The sequence below is a fragment of the Ceratotherium simum genome, chromosome 29 (assembly GCF_057802395.1).
Source record: "Ceratotherium simum simum isolate JZ-2026a chromosome 29, ASM5780239v1, whole genome shotgun sequence".
NCBI classification, from domain to species: Eukaryota; Metazoa; Chordata; class Mammalia; order Perissodactyla; family Rhinocerotidae; genus Ceratotherium; species Ceratotherium simum.
Window position 1 is genome coordinate 29,573,531 of NC_141928.1, and position 20,442 is coordinate 29,593,972.

At 43.4% G+C, this 20,442-nt stretch overlaps 1 protein-coding gene across 2 annotated transcripts in view; it reads left to right on the plus strand.

Moving 5' to 3' along the window:
• Positions 1-918: 918 nt before the first annotated feature.
• The window catches only part of ABCA1 (ATP binding cassette subfamily A member 1), a 135,328-nt gene continuing 115,804 nt past the window's right edge, over positions 919-20,442 (plus strand). For both annotated transcript variants that reach the window (XM_004423291.3, XM_014782041.2), the window contains exons 1-2: positions 919-1,229; positions 20,232-20,396. In XM_004423291.3, coding sequence (XP_004423348.2) covers positions 20,331-20,396 — 66 coding nt within the window. In that variant the 5' untranslated portion in view covers positions 919-1,229; positions 20,232-20,330. The remainder of the gene's footprint in view (positions 1,230-20,231; positions 20,397-20,442) is intronic.

Genomic DNA, 20,442 nt, shown 5'->3' on the forward strand with positions numbered 1-20,442 from the left:
CTGTGTATTTATCACTAGGACACTGACCAATATCATGAAAATAAAAAGGGGGCTGGTCGGGCCGGCCCTGTGGCTTGGTGGTTAAGTGCGCGCGCTGCGATGCTGGTGGCCCGGGTTCAGATCCCGGGTGCGCATCGAGGCACCACTTCTCCGTTCATCCTGAGGCCGAGTCCCGCATACAACAACTAGAAGGATGTGCAGCTATGACATACAACTATCCACTGGGGCTTTGGGGGGAAAAAATAAAATAAATAAAAAAAAAAAAAAATTAAAAGGGGGCTGGTCCACACTGTTCTGTTTTTTGCAGCCTCACCCTCCCCCCAGTTTACAAAGAGAAGGAGCAAGACGCTTTTCATTGGCCCTCCCAGGGACCTGGGAGGCCCTGGCCAGGAATCCCAAAGGCAGCAAGTCGCTATTGAATACCAAAGTCAGAGTTTGTGGTGGCAAACAAAAACAGCTAATTACCCAGAGGACTGTCCACCTTCCCCCACACCCCGGGCATTTGAAAGGAAAGAAAGACTAAAGGGTTGGCGTCCTGAGGGGTTTCAGCCTCGCGTTCTCTCACCCCCCAATCCCTCCGACTGAGTAAACTAACAAAAGAAGAAAAAAAAAATTGCGGAAAGCACGAGTTTAGAGGAAGCGATTTCCACCAGTGCTGTTGGCTGCCCGGAACGTGGACGAGAGAGAGTCTCCGGCTCAGCCCCAAGCACCGCGTTTCCCGCCAGTCCTAGGCGGGCAGGCCCGAGCCGGGGTAGGGGCGCCGAGCCAGGACGAGGTGATGCCTGCAGCATCCCCACCTACCACCCTCCGCCCCCAGCCCTGCACCGAGCCGCAGGACGTCGCCGGTTTAAGGGGCGGGGCGCGGCTCCACGTGCTTTCTGCTGAGTGACTGAACTACATAAACAGAGGCCGGGGAAAGGGGCGGGGAAGGAGGGAGAGAACAGGCTTTGACCGATAGTAACCCCAGCGCTCAGCGCAGCCGAATCTATAAAAGGAACTAGTCGCGGCAAAAACCCGGTAATTCCGAGGGAGAGTGAGTGGGGCCGGCGCAAGCCAAGCCGAGCTGACAGCTCTCTGCCTGGGCGCAGGTGGGCAGGGCAGGGGGCACCGCGGGACCAGCGCCGCCAGAGCCAATTTCTTGGGGCGCTTTGCTCGTCCCCCCCCCTTTTTCCTGGAAGGGATTTTCAAGGGGTGGGGGAAAGATACGCAAACACAAAAGTGGAAAACAGGTAAGAGGCTCTTCAGTGACTTGGACATTCTTGTTTTGTTTCTGGGCAGAGCAGGTTTTGAGAAGTGCTCGGTTTCAGGTACTTTGGTCCGAACCCCCATATCCCACCTCTTGCAACGCAAATGGGGCAGGGGCGGCTTAAATGGGGGGGAGGACGTCCTAGGACGAGCTCTGGCGACCCAGAGATTCGGCGCTGCTGCCCTCGGTGCTCGCCCGGCGGTGGAGCCCGGGGAGCATCTCTGGGCGTGGAGACCAGGGCGCAGTAGTCGGTGCAGTGGAATCGGGGGCTCCTGGTCGTGCTGGGGGCGCTGCTGCCGGAGTGGAGAGAGTGGCAGGTCCGGCACCCAGCGCTTCCCTTTGTTCCGAAGCGTCTGAGCCGGCTGAAAACCCTTCTGGCTGCAGGTAGGCCGGCGCCCACCAGGACAAATGCCAGCACTCAGTCCCTCCTCGGTTCTTAAAAAGCTGGTCTGAGTTGGGCTGTGACCTGGGCATCGGCCCCGTGCGCCCCGGACCTGGAGCGGCGGTCCTTGTTCCCCAAGAACTCGACTGGGAGGTGTCCCAAACGGGGTCCGTAGCGCTAGTGCTCACTTGAGGCCTCGGGGGCTTTGTTTGGCCTGGGGGTCCTGTCTATGGTCCTGCCTCCGTGAGCTTACCAGAGCTGGTGTCCCTGGCGCAGCAGGGGACGAGTTTTGTTCCTTTTAAAAACAGAAGACTTAGAGACAAGGAGAGTCTGTGGAAACTGGAGCTGAGGTACCTACTCTTCGCCCCCCATCTTCCTGCGCTTTGCTGCTTGTCTCTTGGGGCAGCCTCAGGCCCGGCACGGATGGGGAAGCTGGGGCGCGACGGTGCAGCAGAATGACCGGGAGTAACCCCGACAGGCGGTGCAGAACTCCGAGCCCCGCCACGCGGCTGGGCTCGGCGGTGGGGGTGGGGAGGGCTGGGCGCGGGCTGCCGGCGGCCTCGAGGGATTGGCCCGCAGCGCCTCCTGGCCGGGTGGCCTGGGAATCGGCCCCGTGGCCGGAGTGGGGCCGGGCTCTACGAGGCATTGTCGCTCGCGGGTTCCGACTGAGATCCCGTGAAGACGGGTGGTTGCAAACTGGGAGGAAACTTGGAGGATCAGGCAAAAGCCCATCTAGTGGTTTTTTGTTAGAATGTTTCCCGGACCCCGAGACCGTTGCTAAACCGGAAGGTTCTTGGGTCATGGGCCAGTGTGCCAGGGTTGTGTGTTGGTGCCTCTTCTTCAGCACTTATCAGAAAGAAGGAAAAAAGATAAAAAAGGAGAGAGAGAGAAGGAGAGAGAAAAAGGGAAAGAGAGAAAGAGGAGAGAAAGAAAAGCATCTGGCACAGGAAGTAATTGGCCCTTGTCTTTTGCAGCATAGATACCATCAGCTTTTAAAACGGGAGACTTATCAGTGACACCTCACAAAATGAGTGGATCATATATACATTCGTATAATAGAGGACAAATTTGATATTTTTAAAAACTTCCCTAGTGATGAAAATCAGCAAGTCATTTTCTAAGGCCGGATCTCGATTTACCTCTAAATAGAGCCCTGTAACAGACCCTGGACACTTTGACTTGGCGTATTTACAGTTCATGTGAGACGATGATTAGTCTAGGATTAGAAAGGGGTGATTAGCGCTTGGTTGGTTTCACCCTCTGCTCCAGGAAGTCTCAATGCAAACATTATTAAAAATGAATGAAACTGAAGGAAACTCAGTGACAGCTTTTTATTATCTTACGTAGTATGTACCTTATATGGAGAGAAGTTGGAATATTTTTTCATTTAAAATATTTTTTAGGGCTCTTCCCTCCCATTAACCAAATTGTTTATGCTATATTGGTAGTGATTGCAAATTGTTAATATCTTCGCTATTTCGATTTTTAGCTCCTAAAATAATTACATGGGCATTGCCTTAGACTCTTTAATTGTGAACCTTTTGGATATCTAGAAAATACCAATAGACATGATTTTTGCATTTCTAAAATACTCTCAAATCCAAATACGTTTTTATTTACTCTCTGGATATTAAAGAAATAATGCAAATATAATGCTCCTTATGATCAATTACTCCAGCATTAAATTTTAAAAGATCTTTCTGAAAATTTGTTTTAACTATTCTGAGAGAGGGCCTACACTAAAAACTGAGACCATCTTCATATCTGCATGTGGAAATAAGCATAAATGCCAAAGTTATTGCAATGTTTATTTAATAGACGCTGTTAAATAGCAGTATGTGCCAGGTACTTTTCCATATGCTTTTCAAATACTAACTAATTTAATCTTCACAATAAACCCATTTATTATCCCTATTTTACATATTAAGAAACTGGGAGGTTAACTGGCCACTCACTTTGCAAGTGGCAGAGCTAAGGTTTGAACCTAGCCAGTGAGCTCCAGAGTTCTTTAACTCCCACACCATGCAGTGAGGTGGTACAATTTCAGCTGCTGCAAGCAGAGGACTTTCTGAGGATGCTCACTATGTTCTGGCACATTCATCTCCTGTAGTCCTTATCAGAATTTACAGCCGGTATCATATTTCTGTTGTTGCTGTGAGTGGGCCAGCCAAATTCTCTTCAGCTTGCTGGGGCCTTGGTTGCATAGAGATTGCAACATCATGGAAAGAACATACAATAAAATTTACTCAACTCTAATTTCTTTACTTGGCTTAAAATGAAAACTTCACTATTGCTTCAGTCAAATATTTGTGAGTAAGTCTGTGATCTCAAAGTGATTTCCTATGCAATGTGTAGAAAATGGGAAGACAGTATTTGTCTGTAAAAGTGTATTAAAAAAAAGGAAAAGGGAGGAGAACTATTACTTTAGCTGTCAATCCCAACTTTGGTAAAACTTTTTTTGTTGGTTATAATACAATACAGTCTCTGCTTGTTCTCTCCCTAACTGTTGTGGACCTTTTGAAATGTTATTTCTTTTTTTTTTTAAATTTTTTATTGTTGAGATTTTTTTGTTTTTTTGTGTGTGTGTGAGGAAGATCAACCCTGAGCTGACATCCAATGCCAATCCTTCTCTTTTTGCTGAGGAAGATGGGCCCTGGACTAACATCCGTGCCCATCTTCCTCTACTTTATATGGGATGCTGCCACAGCATGGCTTGACAAGTGGTGCGTCGGTGCTCCCGGGATCCAAACCTGGAACCCCAGGCCGCCGTAGCGGAGTGCACGCACTTAACTGCTACACTACCAGGCCAGCCCCAATAAGTTATTTCTTTATTACTGCCATTACTGTCTAGGAATCAAAGTTAGGCTTTTCTTAAGGCATCTTTCTCTGAAAGTAAATACACTTTCACAGTCTGCTTTATAAAAGTGAAATAGGATGGGAAACTTTTTCTTATTAAATTGGCGTAGCAGGTTAGAAACAAACTCTTAGAAAGCATTTCTTCTTGGTAAAAACAGTTACATTTATTGTTGATTTACTGTATGCTGGGCGTTGTTTTAAGCATTTTACACATATTAATTCTGTTGATTCTCATGAGAACCACATGAGGGTGGGTACTGTTATCTTCATTTGAAGATGGGGAGACTGAGGCATAGACAGGTTAAGTAGCCTGATCATGGAGTTTGTAAGTAGTGCAGCTGAGGTTACATCCCAGGCAGTTTGGTTTCCAAGAATTTACCAATGTCGGGGTAAAGACTTGGTCAAAGTATCAATGTTTTGACAAATGAAAGACTAGCAAAAGGCAAAGAGGGATTCTCCCTTTTCATTTGGATATTTTCACTTGAAAATAGTTCCCTGGATAGGTAACCAGCATAGATGTTTTAGAGGTACATTTTAGAAATATATGAAGCCAGAGAGTGAAAATCTCATATATAAAATTGCTTTCAGATAGAGCCTTCGGATAGTCTGCATTCCACTGAGACCACAAAGTATATTAAAGCAAAGAGAATACACTCTAACAATGGAGGTGCATCAGACTTGGTTCCTAAAACAAAATAAAGTTTAAAATCCTGTCTTTTTCCGTTTTGAAAACCTACTTTAAGACTTGATTTTAGGGCCATCCTTCTCATAAGCTCTCCTGGATTCACTCCTCCCTGCCCACACTGAGTTAAAATTATCCCCTTCTTTTTTACTTCTATAGGATTGGATTCCAGCACTGTTCATGTCATGTATTTAATTGTGTTTTTTTGTTATAGTTAACATTTATTTGTCTTCCTCCTGAGTGTATGCTTCTCCAGGAGGAGGTCTTTGATTCCTTCTCCCCAGTCCTTAATTCAACCCCCCTGACATAGAAGGGGTTCAGTAAATGCTGACTTGAACCAGAGAGAATGGGAAACTGTTTGTTTCCCATATTCTAAAAGATGAATTAAAATGATGAGATAATCACAGAAAAGTATTAGAAATAGAATTATATGAGAAATAACTGTAGTTAAGGGTAAGTTTATGATAGATTGAGAAATTTTAGTGCGTACTTAAATTATTTAGGCCAGTTTACTTTTGTAGAACAAACAGTTTTGATTCCATTCAGTTTCATTTCTCTTTTTGAGGCAGCTGTGCTTTGGGAAATGCTATAGTCTGTGACATTTCACATTCAGATACTTTGATTTGCACATTAGTTAATTTTTTAAATAAGAATGAGATGATTCACTAAGTAATTCAGAATTTAAATACTTAAAAAAGACCCAAAATAACCTATTTTGCGTAGGATCTGTTCTTTGTTATTCATTCTTTTGGTGTATCTGTGTGTATTTGTTTAAAACTCTGCAACATTTTCTATCCCAAATACAACTTCCAAGAAGCATTTGGACGTTAAAGCATTTTATCTGGCTAGTCTTGAAGTCAAGATGTTTTATAATAACTGGTATTTAGTATGAGACATTTCCTAGGGACAATTTTGTATATATAAAACTAATCAGTTCATCATTTTGGGGAGAGGATTTTTGACTACCTTGAGAGTATGAGGAAAGCTATTGATTCTCTCTTCAGAAACAATATATGTAGGCATGTACACTCCAAATTTTACATATAATTATATTTTACATTTAATTCCAGAAACCCAGTAAGGAGCCATGTGACCTTGGGCAAGTCATTTTACTTTTCTGAGATTTAGGTTCTTGGTTTATAAAATGAAAGAGGCTAAAGTACATGACTTTTAAAGAGTCCTTCAAGCTTTTACATCCTCTAGCGGTAGGTTTGTATTTAGGAGAAAGGATGATCCTTTGATTGGAGTTGCCCAGAGGTATGTCCTGAGAGACATGCTCAGCATTAGTGTAACAGATCAGATGGATTTTGAGAGATAGAGGCAAAAACACCCAGGGAATGCACAGGAGCGTTCCTAATGAGAGTGATGATGGAAGAAAGGAAGATGATGGGAGGAGAGGAAGGTAGAGGAGAGAAAGCTTTGAAATTGCCTATTTTTCTGTATTAGGTGAACTAAGACTTGAATCATAGAAACAAAAGTGGATTCACATCTGAAATGCAAAGGAAGGAGGAGTTGGTTCATCTCAACTCTAAATTTCAATAGAGTCAAGATGATTTAGTGAGACATTGTTCTCATCTCCGACTCACCATTTGGAGAATCTTTCTGAAATAAAATATTCATTTGGCCTCTCCATCCTGGACATCTCCATTTTGGGTATAGGTTTTGCTTCTTATATTGCATTCCTGTTAAGCCAGTATGTGATAAAAAGAAAAGCTAACTGACTGCTAGGACTCATTCATTCTCCAAGAAAGGAGTGCCAAAGCCCATCCTAGGATGAGAATTAGACTAACCTTATAAGGGTATTTCTGAATATCTCAGAAGACTCTCATTGGGGGCAGGTGGGCAAGACACAAAGCTTTCTAAAGCAGTGTCCTGAATTTGCGGTTTGAGAGATCACAATAGGTTAGGACTAGAAGGAAGAAGAAGGAAGAAAAGGGAGCAAGAGGTTTCAGGATGGGAGGGGCATGGAAGGAAGACAGGAACTGCTAAGAAGTTGTTTAGGTTTCATATCCTTATTTACACTTGCTTTGAAAATTCCTGTAGGATGCCAGGTTGGGAATAATTGTTTTTTGCCGAGAGTCAAACCAAACTTGTTTTCTTGAAGAAGCAAGTCCCCAAGGGGATGTCAGCTTGAAATAAATTGGATCTTATATTTAGATGATCCAAGTTGAGATAAAGGCGACACTGATGGAAGCAGCAGCTTTCCTTGGAAAGGTAGAGAGAAAGTGAAGACCCAGACTAAGGAGTTTAGATTGACACGTAGACCCTTCTCCCAGATGCAGTGCCTTGGGTTGGAGGTGGCAGTCTATCTTACTGGGGTGAGGTGTGATCTCTGGTACTGGAAGAGGGAGGGAAGAGGAAGATATAATATGAAAAAAAAAATATATATATATATATATATATAAGCCTAGCCCTGGTGGTCTAGTGATTGATTCAGCAATCTCACCGTCAGGGAACCACACCCCCTGTCTGTCGATTGTTGTACTATGGCTGCTGTGGGTTGCTGTGATGCTGAAAGCTATGCCACAGGTATTTCAAATACCAGCAGTCACCCATGGTGGACAGATTTCAGCAGAGCCCCAGACTAAGACAGACTAGGAAGAAAGACTTGGCCACCCACTTCCGAAAAAATTGGCCATGAAAACCCTGTGAATAGCAGTAGAGCATTGTCTGATATAGCGCTAGAAGGTGAGAGGATGGCACAAAAGGACCAGGCAGGGTTCTGCTCTGCTGTACCATGGTCGCTAGGAGTCAGAATCAACTCCACAGCACTAACAACCAATATATGTATTAAATGTGTTAATATGCGAAAAACACCATTAAATTGAAATTTATTTGTTCAGCAAATATTTTTCAAATACCGTGTAAAGTACTAGATGCTGAACAAATAGCAAAAGACTTTAAAGATCTGCCACTGTAATGATCTTTAGCTTGGCATTCAAGGCTCTTTGAAATAAGACTCTGACCTCTTTTGACAGCTTCGTCCCAGATTATAAGAGGCACATGTGAAGGAACTGCATGTGGTTTTCTCACCAGTGATTAGCACATAGTGCGGCTTGATTTCAATCTGTTAACTGAATCTCCCTCTACAGGTTTTCCTTTTTTCCCTGACTTCTACTTTAAGATTCCCCCTCTTTCTATTTTTTGGCTCTTCCTTGTTCTGGAATCTGACATCCATCCTCCGTGGTTGCTTTTGTTTGCACTGTACCCTCTACTCATATTCCTCATTGACTGAAATTTTACTCATCGGCCGTGGGTAGATGAGAGCACGGTGTGGGCTAGACCATCCTCTGCATTAGGTCATTTAATCTTCACTGTGACCCTGAGATAGGCAGCATTGTAAGCTGCTTAAGTTATTTAAATTGACTCACATTTTTGTAATCATCAATATAGTTTTTTAAACTATATAACTAAAAAAATTAACCTTATATGGGTTCTCTAAATTGAAAACCCATAATAGTTGTCACAAATGGAAGGTAACTTAAGAAATAATTAGAATAAAAACAAATTATTTTTTTCAACAGCCTATCTGTAAAATAAACTTGCTTTCCAAAGGTGCTAGCTGATTCTGAGACTTGCTCTCGCTTTGTTAAAAAGAGAAGTTAGCAGGTGTTGAAGACGTGTTGAAGAAAGACCAAGCAAAGATTTTCTCCTTAACGTAGTAAAATTGTTATAAAGGCTAAAGAAGGGCTGAAAAGAGCAAAATTTTCTCAGTATGTGATTCAGTGTTTACTACTGTGCGTGTCCATCTCCTAAAATCTTCTGAGTATCGCTTAAATTCATCTCATATAACTCTGCACATTTGGAGAAATATCGAAGTTACCCCATTTTTCAGATGGTGCACCTGATACAGAGAGAAGTTAAATAGCTTGTTCCTGGTCGACATATTTGGCTAATGGCAGAGCCATGGATTCAAACTCAAGTCTGATACCCAAGCTCCGGGCAGTTTCCCTTCACTCAGTAGATCATCTGCTGCAGCTTTATCACGAAGACTTGTTTTCTGTTCTGTGGCTCATAGTGGCAGAATGGCTTGCGTAAATTCACTCTCCAGCTGTCATTAACTGGAAATTAAAATCTTGGCCCCTTGCCTCTTTGATCCAGGCTTCGTGATACTGTACTAGAATTTAGGGTAATATTTACAGTGTCCTTTTAGGAGAGAAAAAAGAAATTGTGTCTATAAAAGCCTATCCTTTTCAGCTTAAAATGGACACTTAAATATTGGACTGGCCTCATTTATTTATTATGTCTGTTGATCCAATTTGAATCTTAAGGGGTTTTTCAACTGGACTTTTTTCTCTCTCTCAAATAAAAATTGCTCCTTGGTTGTAAATTCGAATTGGAAGGAAATCTGCACAGAAGTCCTGAAGGTTGAAACTTTCCTAGGGACTGTTCCCTTTATGCAAAAGTACAAAACCCTGTGCTAATTTTGGCCAGTTAAGATTAATTGTGATTCAAGGCAGGGTGTTTTTTTTTACTTTGATGTTTGTGTTAATTGTAGTAAGGACCTTGAGTTCAATATGAAGAAAGCCTTTGGTCAAAGAATGTTTATTCAGTTATCAGTCTTGTGGCAGGATTTGCAAATTTAGTGGAATTCGTGCCATTTTCCAGTTTCCAACTGCAGTCACATTCATATGATCACAGTGTGGCTTTCTCCTCTACTGGGCAAATGGAGAGTTTTCCAAGGGTTGGTTTGAATGACCTCCATTAAGGGGAGTGGATGTGCTCCTGGAGGCTGCTGAGACCAGCAAGGCAATCTGTCCTTAGGTGCTCCATCTGGGGACTCTGATGCTCACCTGATGAGGACACTTAGCACGTGGTGCTTGGGAGATTGGACTGTGTGAATTTTAAAATGCCACTATAAAACCACAGTTGAAAAAAGGAGGCTAGCAGGAGTTCCACCCAATAGTTTAGTTCCATCTCTCCTTGAGCACTTTCTTCTCTGGCACATAAAATGTTTGATTTGTGAAAATCTTAATGACAGTAGCACTTTCTAGGAAGAATCCTCAGAATCATGATAATATGGGAATAATACAGATCTATTTCCTCTTGGAGGATCCTCCCAGACCTCAAATAATGGAGTTCACGTTGCCAGTATTTAAGAAAAAGGCTAATATCCTTCAGTTTTTGTTTCTCAGAATCACAAAAATGTGGATTTAAACTTGTGATCTTATTCCTCTTTTTTTTCTTAATCTAGTGAGGCAGCCAGCAAAGTGGTGTGTTTTGGTTATTATAGAGAAGGAGTGTACTTTAAAGTTGGGAGGGCAGGGCTTAGACCCCGCGCCTCTGGGTCTGCCCTGGAACCCCGACTACATTCTCACCTACCTAGTTAGCTGGCCCTCACCGAGCTGCAGAAACAGAGGCATCTCCGACACATGACATACGCCTGCACTGCCTCAGGAGCTGGCTGGTGAAAGAAGATGGACGTTCTGGAGAAGGTTGCTGGGTTTGGTCACATACTCTGAGCTAGAACTGGACAAGAGCCTGGAGGTTAGATAATTCATGTTGGCAAATGTAAAAGGAATCAAGTGTTGAGGTGGAAAAATTGTATCCAGCTATTGATAGCTTTCATTGAGTGGGTTCTTGACTTGAGCCTATGGGTTTAGAGTCCAAGGCACCTGACCAGTGCTGACAGTCTTGTATTCAGAGTTGATCCCCTAGGGGAGGTGTCCTTGTTAGTTGGGCTGTTTACAGGGGTTCTAGAGCCTCAGTCTAGCAAATTACAGATTCTCCTTTGCTCATGTGAAGTCAATGAGAATGAGTCTCCTTCCCAACAAATTAGAGTGCTTTGAGGAAAACCAAATTAAATGTACTCCTGTTAGAACTTGTGTTTCCTTGAACACAGCTGGAAATTTTGTCATGGTTTTGGGCTACCCTTTACTTTCAATGAAATTTCTGATTCGTTACTGTAGTGAATCAGCTTTAAACAATCTTTTCTCACCCCTGAGGTTTTACTTCAGAGGCCTTCAGTCCAATGTTTATGGAGCCCCGAGCCCCGAGTCATCCTGGGCACTGGGCTCAGTGTGGCAGAAAATAAGATGTTGAGACACAGTAGCTTGCTGCACATGGCTTACAATTTAGCAGGGACCACCTGATAAGTTGGTGCACTGGAGAAGCTTGTAGGGAGAGCAGAAAAGATGGAGGAATTATAAAGCCCAGATTGCAAATAGGCACTTGATTTAGAGGTTGGAGGAAGTGGGGTGGAAAGGAAAACTGCGGTAGGTGCTGAAGGCTTGGAGAAAGCTGCAGTGTGCCTGTATGGAAAAGAGGAGCCGACTGCCCTGAGTGTGGAGAGAGTAGTTTGAGTGGTGGGGGCCCCCAAAAGGGGGTTTTATGGTAAAACACTGGCCAGAAGTGGCATCAGGATATCAGGGTAAGCCCTTTACCTCTCCCGCCTGACCTGGGCACTGGAGAGAGCTCCAGTTTGTTCTGGAAAGGCCTGTGGAGGAAATAGCACCTTCTGTGGATAAAGAAGAGAGAAGAGAGATTTCTTTAATAAACTGCCCACTCTGTGCCCCACCCTTGATGAATGCTTTACCCTGTGAAGTCAGCAGCACTAATCATTATAATAGCCACTGTTTACCGGGTACTTTGTTCCAGGAACTGGCTAAATGTTTTTTATACATCATTAGCTCTGTTTTATGGAGAGGATACAGGGGCTCAGAGTCCCTGGAGTCCCAGAGCTGGTTGAGTAGAAGAGTCAGGATTCAAACACAGCTTTTTCTGCCTCCGAAACCTCCCTTCGCTCTACCTGTCAGTTCATTCAAGAAAATAAAAGGGTTAAGGCTGTTTGAGGGGGGTTTGCTGCATAGTTGCATAGGCCCAAAGGAAGGGGAAGGCAGTGAAGGGATTTGGGTTTGTCTGTCCCCCAAATCCTTTGAGCACTTTTATAAAAAGAAACCGTTTAGGCTGGGAGAAGGTTGAGCCTCTGAAGATGTTGACCCTTCAGAGATGTAAGCCAAACAAAATGGTTTTTGCTGATAGTCACTAAGCCTTTTATCCTAAAGTTCTCTTTGAAAACCCACTACAACAACAGGGAACATTATCCAATCAAGTTTTTCTGCAAAGAAAGGACTGCTCATGGAGGCTGGCTTGTGTTTCTATAACTTAGGGTGTTTATGACTTCAATAGTTTCTTCCCTACAGGTCCCTCTTATTTTGGCCTTATGATTGTGGTTGAAAAATTTTGATTTTTTTTCTATGACACGTAAAGTTGACAGGTTGATTTCTTTTCTAGGGGAAAGGTTCTTTTTCCTATGTTCTACATACCCCCCACCAGGGAGAAAGCAAATAGTCGTATTGCTTGCTGAAGTCTTCCTTTGAAGGTTGCTCTGTGTTTGTTTAGAGGAACTCAGCAGGGGAAGAAGGGCTCTCTTTAACATTTGATTAGAATTTCTCCATAATTGTACAGTGATGAAAGAAGACCTTGGGTGCAGGATAGATTCGCTCTCAGAAACCCTGGCTCTTGACAGTTTTAGAAGTCCTGACTGTTTTAGCTGATAGCAACTGGAATGTTGAGAGTGATAAATAGGGTCTTTGGTTGTCCAAATATCAATGACATGATAGAAATAGATTTAAATCTTTTGAGTCTCCTTTAAAATAGAATTGTTGACAGCGTGAGGAATTATGCTTCTCAAAGGCTAGTTACAGATTTGTGCAATATTCATGGTTCTCTTCTAACTTTCAGTTTTTATGGATTCTTTCATAGTCCTCATTTTGAAAATTAGCTATTAGCAAATAATTTTGTCCAGGAAATTCAATATGTATTCCAGGTGAAAGAAGAGTATGCAGTTATCTATAAACTTGTTACTAATAGTAAGTATGATGTATTTGGTAATTTCAAAAAAGTCTGCCTACGTTACAGATTGTTGGAATTGATAAAATTCACTGGATCGATATTTTTTAACTGGGTAGTGCAATAGCAGAGCCTCTTTTAGAATGATAGAAATCTTCTAGAATGATAGAATGGCTTTGTTTTATCCTTGACTTTTGTCTTGGAGGATTTCTTACACCTTTTGTCTCCTCAAATTTGAGTATTAAAGTGTTATGGTTTAAGTAGGAACACAATTTCAGGGGTAACTGAGTACTAGCTCGTGGCCTTTCTGCATGTCCCTGAGGGCCAGTGGCAACTAAGGGCAGTTTTACTGAAATTGTGGGTCTACAGGATGGTTGAGGAGTGCAAGGGGGTGGAATTTAAGGGCTAACAAGGATAGAGAGGCCTTAAGGGTAGAGAGCTCAGTAGCTTCTGGAGGCCAGAAAAGTTAAACTGAGGTAGTTAAATTAGCTTCCGGCTTAAAAAACCTGATGGGTTCAGTCTGGGAAAAATCACAGGATGACTCAAAATCCCCTCCCATCACCACAGCAGCCATGTCTTGTCTTCAGTCATGGGTGCAATGAGCCCGTTTCAGCCTGGTCTTCTGACTGTCAGTGACCCCGTTAGCCTTTTCCCTGAATGTGGCTACTGATCCAGAGACATATGCTCAAAGGAGGCAGTTAGAGAGCTGACCTTTTCCAAAGCAAGCATACTCTGTTGGGCTTACAGGTTTCATATCCTCATTTCACAGGACCATCCATATCTCTCTGGAGATGGGGTGCGTAAACATGTGATTTTTGCATCAACATCCATGAATAGGCAATCAGTCGAACTTGAGTGCCAACATATTTTCAATTCACATGTGATATTGTTAAATCCTGCCTTAAATCTACCTCCTGCGTTGTAGGTTACTGGCTAGCTATTTATTGATACTTACATCTAGAAACAATTTCATTGAGAGAGATACTGATAGCTGTCTTCAGAAATTTCAACTTCCATCTCACTTCTAGTAACTATGTGGAAACTTGTCTAAAAGCAGAATGCACACACACACACATACATTTATTTATTTATTTAGAGTTTAGAAAAATAGCTGTCATAACACCGCTGTTTTGAAGGATGAAGATTAGTCATTGACTGCACATTCTGGATATATAAACTATTTGGATAGAACTCGCAAGAAAAGTGTGTTTAGAAGAACAAACAGAATCATAGGAGAAATAGCATAGTGGGAAAAGGCATATCACAGTTGTTGAAAAAGTTATTCCTTGAGAAACCTGGGGGCAGGTTCTGACTCTAGGGGGTGGCTCTGAGCAAGTCACTTGATTTTTGGGGTCTCCACTTCTCTTTGAGATTGGAGCAGGGGTGTGGTGTGAGCAGATCTCCAAAACTGCATCAAATTCTTTCTGTCTGCTAATACAACAATCACCTGGAGTATGGTCTTTGCAAAAGGTTGTCCTCTTTGGCCTGTTCAGTCTCACTTCTCTGCCACAGTGAGAAATGGCGCCTGTGTGGTTCCTACCTGGAGACTGTCGTCTTCTGGAGCGGGCCCTGGCTAGGGGGTTGACTCCCAGCCTTAGGAGGAAGCTCGGTTCTAGAGCTGTAAGGCATGGCCTCACGTGCTCCCAGTGTTCTTGCAGGAAGCAAAAAGACCAACTGACGTTTTTGTTACTGCACAAACGCAGGGTTTCTGGTCGCAATGCAAACATGTGCAGTTTTTCCCCTTACTACATTTCCGTAGACAGATTTAATGCTTTAGAAGGGTAGAAGGCAGTCACGAGAAGTAGTTCGTGTTTTTCTTTCGGCTTCACCAAGTGGGAAAAAACCTACCTTGTCCTTTTAGTATGTCTTCCTCTTCCTCTTCTCTCCTCCTTTCTTCTTTATATTTCTTATCGCTCTTTGAAACTTACATGTGAAGTTCAAAAGAGCCAAACTGTTGTGGGGAGGAAGTGGGGGGGAGCAGTGTGGTAGGTGCTCACCGGGGTCGTCATTTCCCCCTTCACACTGAGCTTCCTGTGACCCTGTATTTTTTTCTTTTGCCAGCCCCACTGAGTCTGTCTGGCATTTCAGGTCTTGCTTTAGGGAAAAGTTAAAAGAATTCATAATCCCTGCTGTCACTTGGTGACCCTATTGCAAGTAACATATGGTCCACTCTCTCATTTCACTGTCCTAAAGGCTCTTCATCAGAAAGGAGTTACCCATCCCCATGACTTTCTGTCCCCTTAGTCTGCTTTATTTTTCTTCATTATTCCTACCACCCACTGCCAAACAACCCACTGTTATTTGTCTATTTTCCACCTCCCTGCTGGAGGAGAAGTTCTATAAGACAGGAATTTTGCCTCTTTTGTTCGTGCTGAATCTCCAGTGTCTAGAACAGTGCCTGGCATGTAATAGGCACTCAGTAAATATTTGTTGCTGCTAATGGGAGTCTTGTAGAGTTAAGGCTGAGTTGTTTGTTGAATGAATATGCGTTGAGTCAATATTTTATACACTATTCACCTTCCTAGGGAATCTCACAATAATCAGGCTTTACACTATGCAGTTCTTAGGTCTTCCAAGGCATGATTTGACTTGTGGATTATGTTAATTATTATAATAGAAGCTACTTTTTTTGGGGGGGGGTGGAGGTCAGATTATTGATGTATAATTTACATGCAGTTACATTTACCCTTTGTAAGTGTACAGTGTGATGAGTTTTCATAAATGTATATACTTGTGTAATCACTACCACAATCATGATGTAGAATATTTCCATCACTCAGTGCTCCTTTGCAGTCTGTCCTCTCCCCCACCCATAACCACTGGCAACCACTGATCTGATTTCTTTCCCTATTGTTTCACCTTTCCAGAATGTCATGTAAACCGAGTCATATAGTAGTAGTCTTTTGTGTCTGGCTTATTTCTCTTAGCATAGACTTTTGAGATTCATCCATTCTGTTGCATGTATCAGTAGTTTGTTTCTTTTTTTATTGCTGAGTAGTATTCCATTTTTATTTATTTACTAGTTGATGAACATTTGGGTTGTTTCCAGTTTGGGGTATTCTGTATAAGACTTCTATAAGCATTCACACACGGGTCTTTGTGTGAACATATGCTCTCATTTCTTTTGGGTAAATACCTGGGATGGGATGGCTGGCTGTATCATAAGTCTGTGTGTAACTTTACAAGAAACTGCTAAACTGTTTTACAAAGTGGTTGTTCCATTTTACATTCCCACAAGCAGTGGATGAGAGTTCCAGTTGCTTCGCGTACTTGCTAACACTTTTAAATTTTTAAAATGTTAGTAGTTCTAGTGGGTGTGTAGTGGTACCTCATTGTGGTTTTAGTTTGCATTTCTTGCAATTAATGATGTCGAGCATCTTTGCTTATTTTAGAAGGTTATGTTTTAGCAATCTGTTTATTTTCTGGATATTAATAACTTTAAAATATCGGTGGTATTGGAAGTGAAAATTTCTTTAGAAAATTGGTCAAAGGTTTGAACAGTCGCTTCTCCTAGATCCATACTGTACAAAAGAAGGTTAGGGTGTGAAAACTACCTGTTAAATTTTGGCAAGGGATGATCCACCTGGGTAATGGATAATGAGACCTGGAGAGAGTGCCCTAGCATTTGAGCATGAAGCTTGGCAGAAAGCAGATTTCATGGCTCCGCTGGCCTTGGCAGAGCCTGCTTGGTCTATAGCTAAACCTGGTTTTATGGGAAGCAGATGTAGATTCAATTACATTTTCCTGGGTGCCCCAGGAGTCACCTGGGAAGCTCAACAGTCCTTTGTGGCCTTCATGAGTGTGTGGTGAAGCCTGCAGAACATAGAGCTCCCTCTCGGGGGACAATTTGCCTGAATTCGTTAATCAGGCTTGAGAAATCAGTTACCACAGGTCCAGGAATGCCACCATCCTTATGTTCTGAAACCCTATTTCTCATGTCCATCTCTTAGTTGATTAACTAAGCAAACAGTCCCTGAGCGCTTACTACAAGTCAGGTACCATTTTTTATACTAGGGAAAACAGCGATGAAGGAAACAGGAATGGTCCCTACGGACTCAGAATGTGGGGAAACAGAGGCTGCCCCGGGAGCACCTAAGAGAGGTTCCTGACCCAGGTTTCAGTACAGGGGAGGTGATTGGGAAAGGATCCTGGCCAAGTGGCTGCTGAATGGAGACCTAAGGTTGAGGAAGAGTTAGGCAGGCTGACAGTTCTTCGAGAAAGTGTTTCAGGACAGGGAACGACTCCAGAAAGTCCCCGTGATGGGAAAGAGTGTAGCTGTTCACAGCCTGTCAGTAGTTTTCCGGGGCATCACAGGAGGTGGGGAGTGGTGAGGGAGGAGGCTGAAGTCATCAGGAAGACCACAGTGAGGACTGGACGTTATCCTCAGGGTGATGGGGAGCTGGCAAAGAGTTTTAAGTGGGGCATGTTTGGTTTAGTTGAATAACTTTGGTTGCTCTGTGATAAATGGATGGGAGAGGGAGACTGGAGGCAGGGACACCAGTGAAGTGGCTGTTGTGGTCACCTAGGAGCGGGATGAGAGTGTCCTATTGATTGGCTGTGATTGTGAAGCAGGACCCTTTCCAGCCAGTAACTGGAAATGTGCATAAGGGCAGGAGTAAATGTGCTACTAGCTTTGAAACATTGAGAAATCCAGTACATAGGACCACTTTCTTTTTAGTTCTGGTTTGTTTGTTCACTTCCCTGGAAAACTGATGTAGAAATGTCCTTTTGGCTTCAGTTACCCGAGCAGAGGGGTTTGAGCATTGCCAAACCCTCCTCTTTGGACAGAATTACTCCTAATGATGATCTGAGGTGGGAGGAGGGAATTATGCGGGCAGCCAGGGCCATGCCAATGTCGGTGGGGGAACTGGGGCAAGAAGTCTGCCTGTTTGCACCCAGCAAAGCCAGAACAGAACCTTCTACTGCTGCTCTGGGCTATTTCTTGCTCACCTGCTCTACGTGTCTTCTGGAGGGTCCCTGGTATCATAACGTGTGATCTGGAGACTCAGAAACTCTACTTTTAGGAAAATATTCTCCAAAAAAAACTCCTCCTGGGCTCTCTTCTCCTGAACTTCTATAGAGGTATGTCTTCTCTTCTTTTGAGATTCTTCAGTCAGGTTTAAGGGAGGCAGTCTGTGCTCTGGTTTGGCTCTAGGGAATAGAAAAGAATGTTTGGACAACATATAACCGTTTCTCTGCTAGAGGGTACCAATAGAACAGAGAAAGATAAGTTAGGGGAAAGGAACTCATTTCTTGGCACTTATAATGTGCCATGTTGGGAATTTGTTTATAATTTCATTTAATCTTTAGAACATCACGCAAGGTAGATATTGTCATCCCCATTTTATAATGAAGAAATGGATGCTCGGAGAACATAATGGCTTGGCCAACAGAGGGCATGTAATTGGGAAGCTGGAGCTAATTCATGTCTGGGCTCTTTCAACTAGGTTAATTTTCCTTTTAATTACAAACTTGTGTTCCAGCCTCCTCATTGTTACCTTGGGGATCTGAAAAGATTCATGTAGCTTCTAAATCAACTAAGCGATGCCTGGAGAGCAGCTTTTGCATGAGAAAAAAATCTAGCTAATTATTTATTTCACTGTTTCTGGAATGCAAGTCCTGTCCTAGGCCACTTACAAAACAATTTGGGATTACAAACGCGTGTCTCACCATTGCGTTCTGGCTCTCAGCGCTCGACGCCAGTCGACATCTTTAAACAACAAATTGCAAACTGACACAGTGCTGGTTTAACTCTTCCTTTTGGAGTGAGAAGTTTTGAGGGTGTGTGTCCTTCTAGAGGTTTGCTGAGCAAATGAAAAAGAAATGAAATAGGTCCTAAGGCTTGACTATTTCAGAGGAATTCCTGATTTGTTGGCTTGTCAATGAATGAATTAAAATACATAATAGTAGGGTCATTCCTTCTCAGACACTGCCGACTCTCTCCGCTCTCTTTTTTTCTCTAGAAGATTTTAATCCGGGTCTTGTAGGGTGGGGGACAGAAGGGTAAAACCCTACTAGAAGTTGACCTTTGCGTTGAGATCTGATTTGGACTCACAGACTTTTAGTCCAGTACTTGGTTTTGTATCCACAAGTGGTCACTACATTCTTAGCTCTTTTTGCTGTTTGTTCCTCATGCCTACTATCCCACTCTCACCCTTACTCTACTAGAGGCCACAACGATGAACTGAGACATTTTAGAAGTAAAGCTGGTTTCTGCCAAGGGTTCTTGACTACGAAGTGCCAGCAAGGCCTGGCTTTGACCTGTGTATCCCTTCGTTCTTCCACTTTTCATTTTCTTTCCCTTCCCCAACTTTAACTTTGGTATGACAACTTGTGATTATTCTAGCATTAAATGAATACAGTTGTTGAGTGGGCAGCTGGGAATGCACAGAACATTGCGTCCCCTGTTCGTGAGAACCTCATCTTCCCCCAGCATTGCAAAACAGTCCTCCAAGGAGTCAGCTGTGACACCTGACAGGAAGTAGCCAGGCCCTGTGTGCAGGTGCATGTGGAGCTAGGCCAGGAGTATGCATATGTCTGGACAGTGGGAGCTTGTCAGTTTCACAGGCAATGCTCTCTGCCTGCCTTAGCTGACTTGTTTCTCCACGGGATATTGTTTTCTTTCCACAGACACACAGAACTGGGATTGTCCTCATCACCTGGGAGCCAGGTGTCAGTGGCATTTTCTTGGTGTTTACTCACAGTCATCTAAGACAGGTTGTGGCTTTTCAGATTAGGAAACTGCTTTATTGATGGCGCCATTCATCATTTGAAGGACTCAACTTTGTGGCCAGATGAAAATGTAGTCTGTAGCGAATTTCAGGGAATAGCATAAGTTATTCCAGGTTCAAGGCAAAGTTTATCAATGCTGCTGACATTTTATGTGAGGGGAGGCATTTTGGAGAGAAGGGAGGTAGGTCTCTGGGATTCTAGTATGCCATTTCCAGCCTCAGTGTTTTGGCCACCTAAGATTTCTCACTTAAGTCTGTTTTCGTAACTGCATTTTTCATTCCCAAATGATCATACCCATGGAGCTAAAATGATTGGGATTATAATGACTAACTCCCAGGCTGCCACCAGAAAACCTCCAGAATCCCTGTTTATTGGAGAACCCCAAGGCTGGAAGCTGGGGACTCATGACCTATTGAGGAGCAGTCATGACGCAGACCCGGGTGTTGAGGTGACAGGTAAGGGGGCTGGAGCACCAGCCCTCATTGGCGTGTGGCTTTGCAGCAGTAACTAACGACTCTCTCCCCTCCTGCTTTATCTTTCAGTTAATGACCAGCCACAGCGTCCCTGCCGTGAGCTCCGGCCATTGCCTCCACGGGCTCCCCAGCCACACGCAGGTTGCTGTGGGTGCCAGCTGAGGTAACATGGCTTGTTGGCCTCAGTTGAGGTTACTGCTGTGGAAGAACCTCACTTTCAGAAGAAGACAAACAGTAAGCTTGAGTTTCTCCCGATTCTCCCATGCTTTTCTTCATGGTT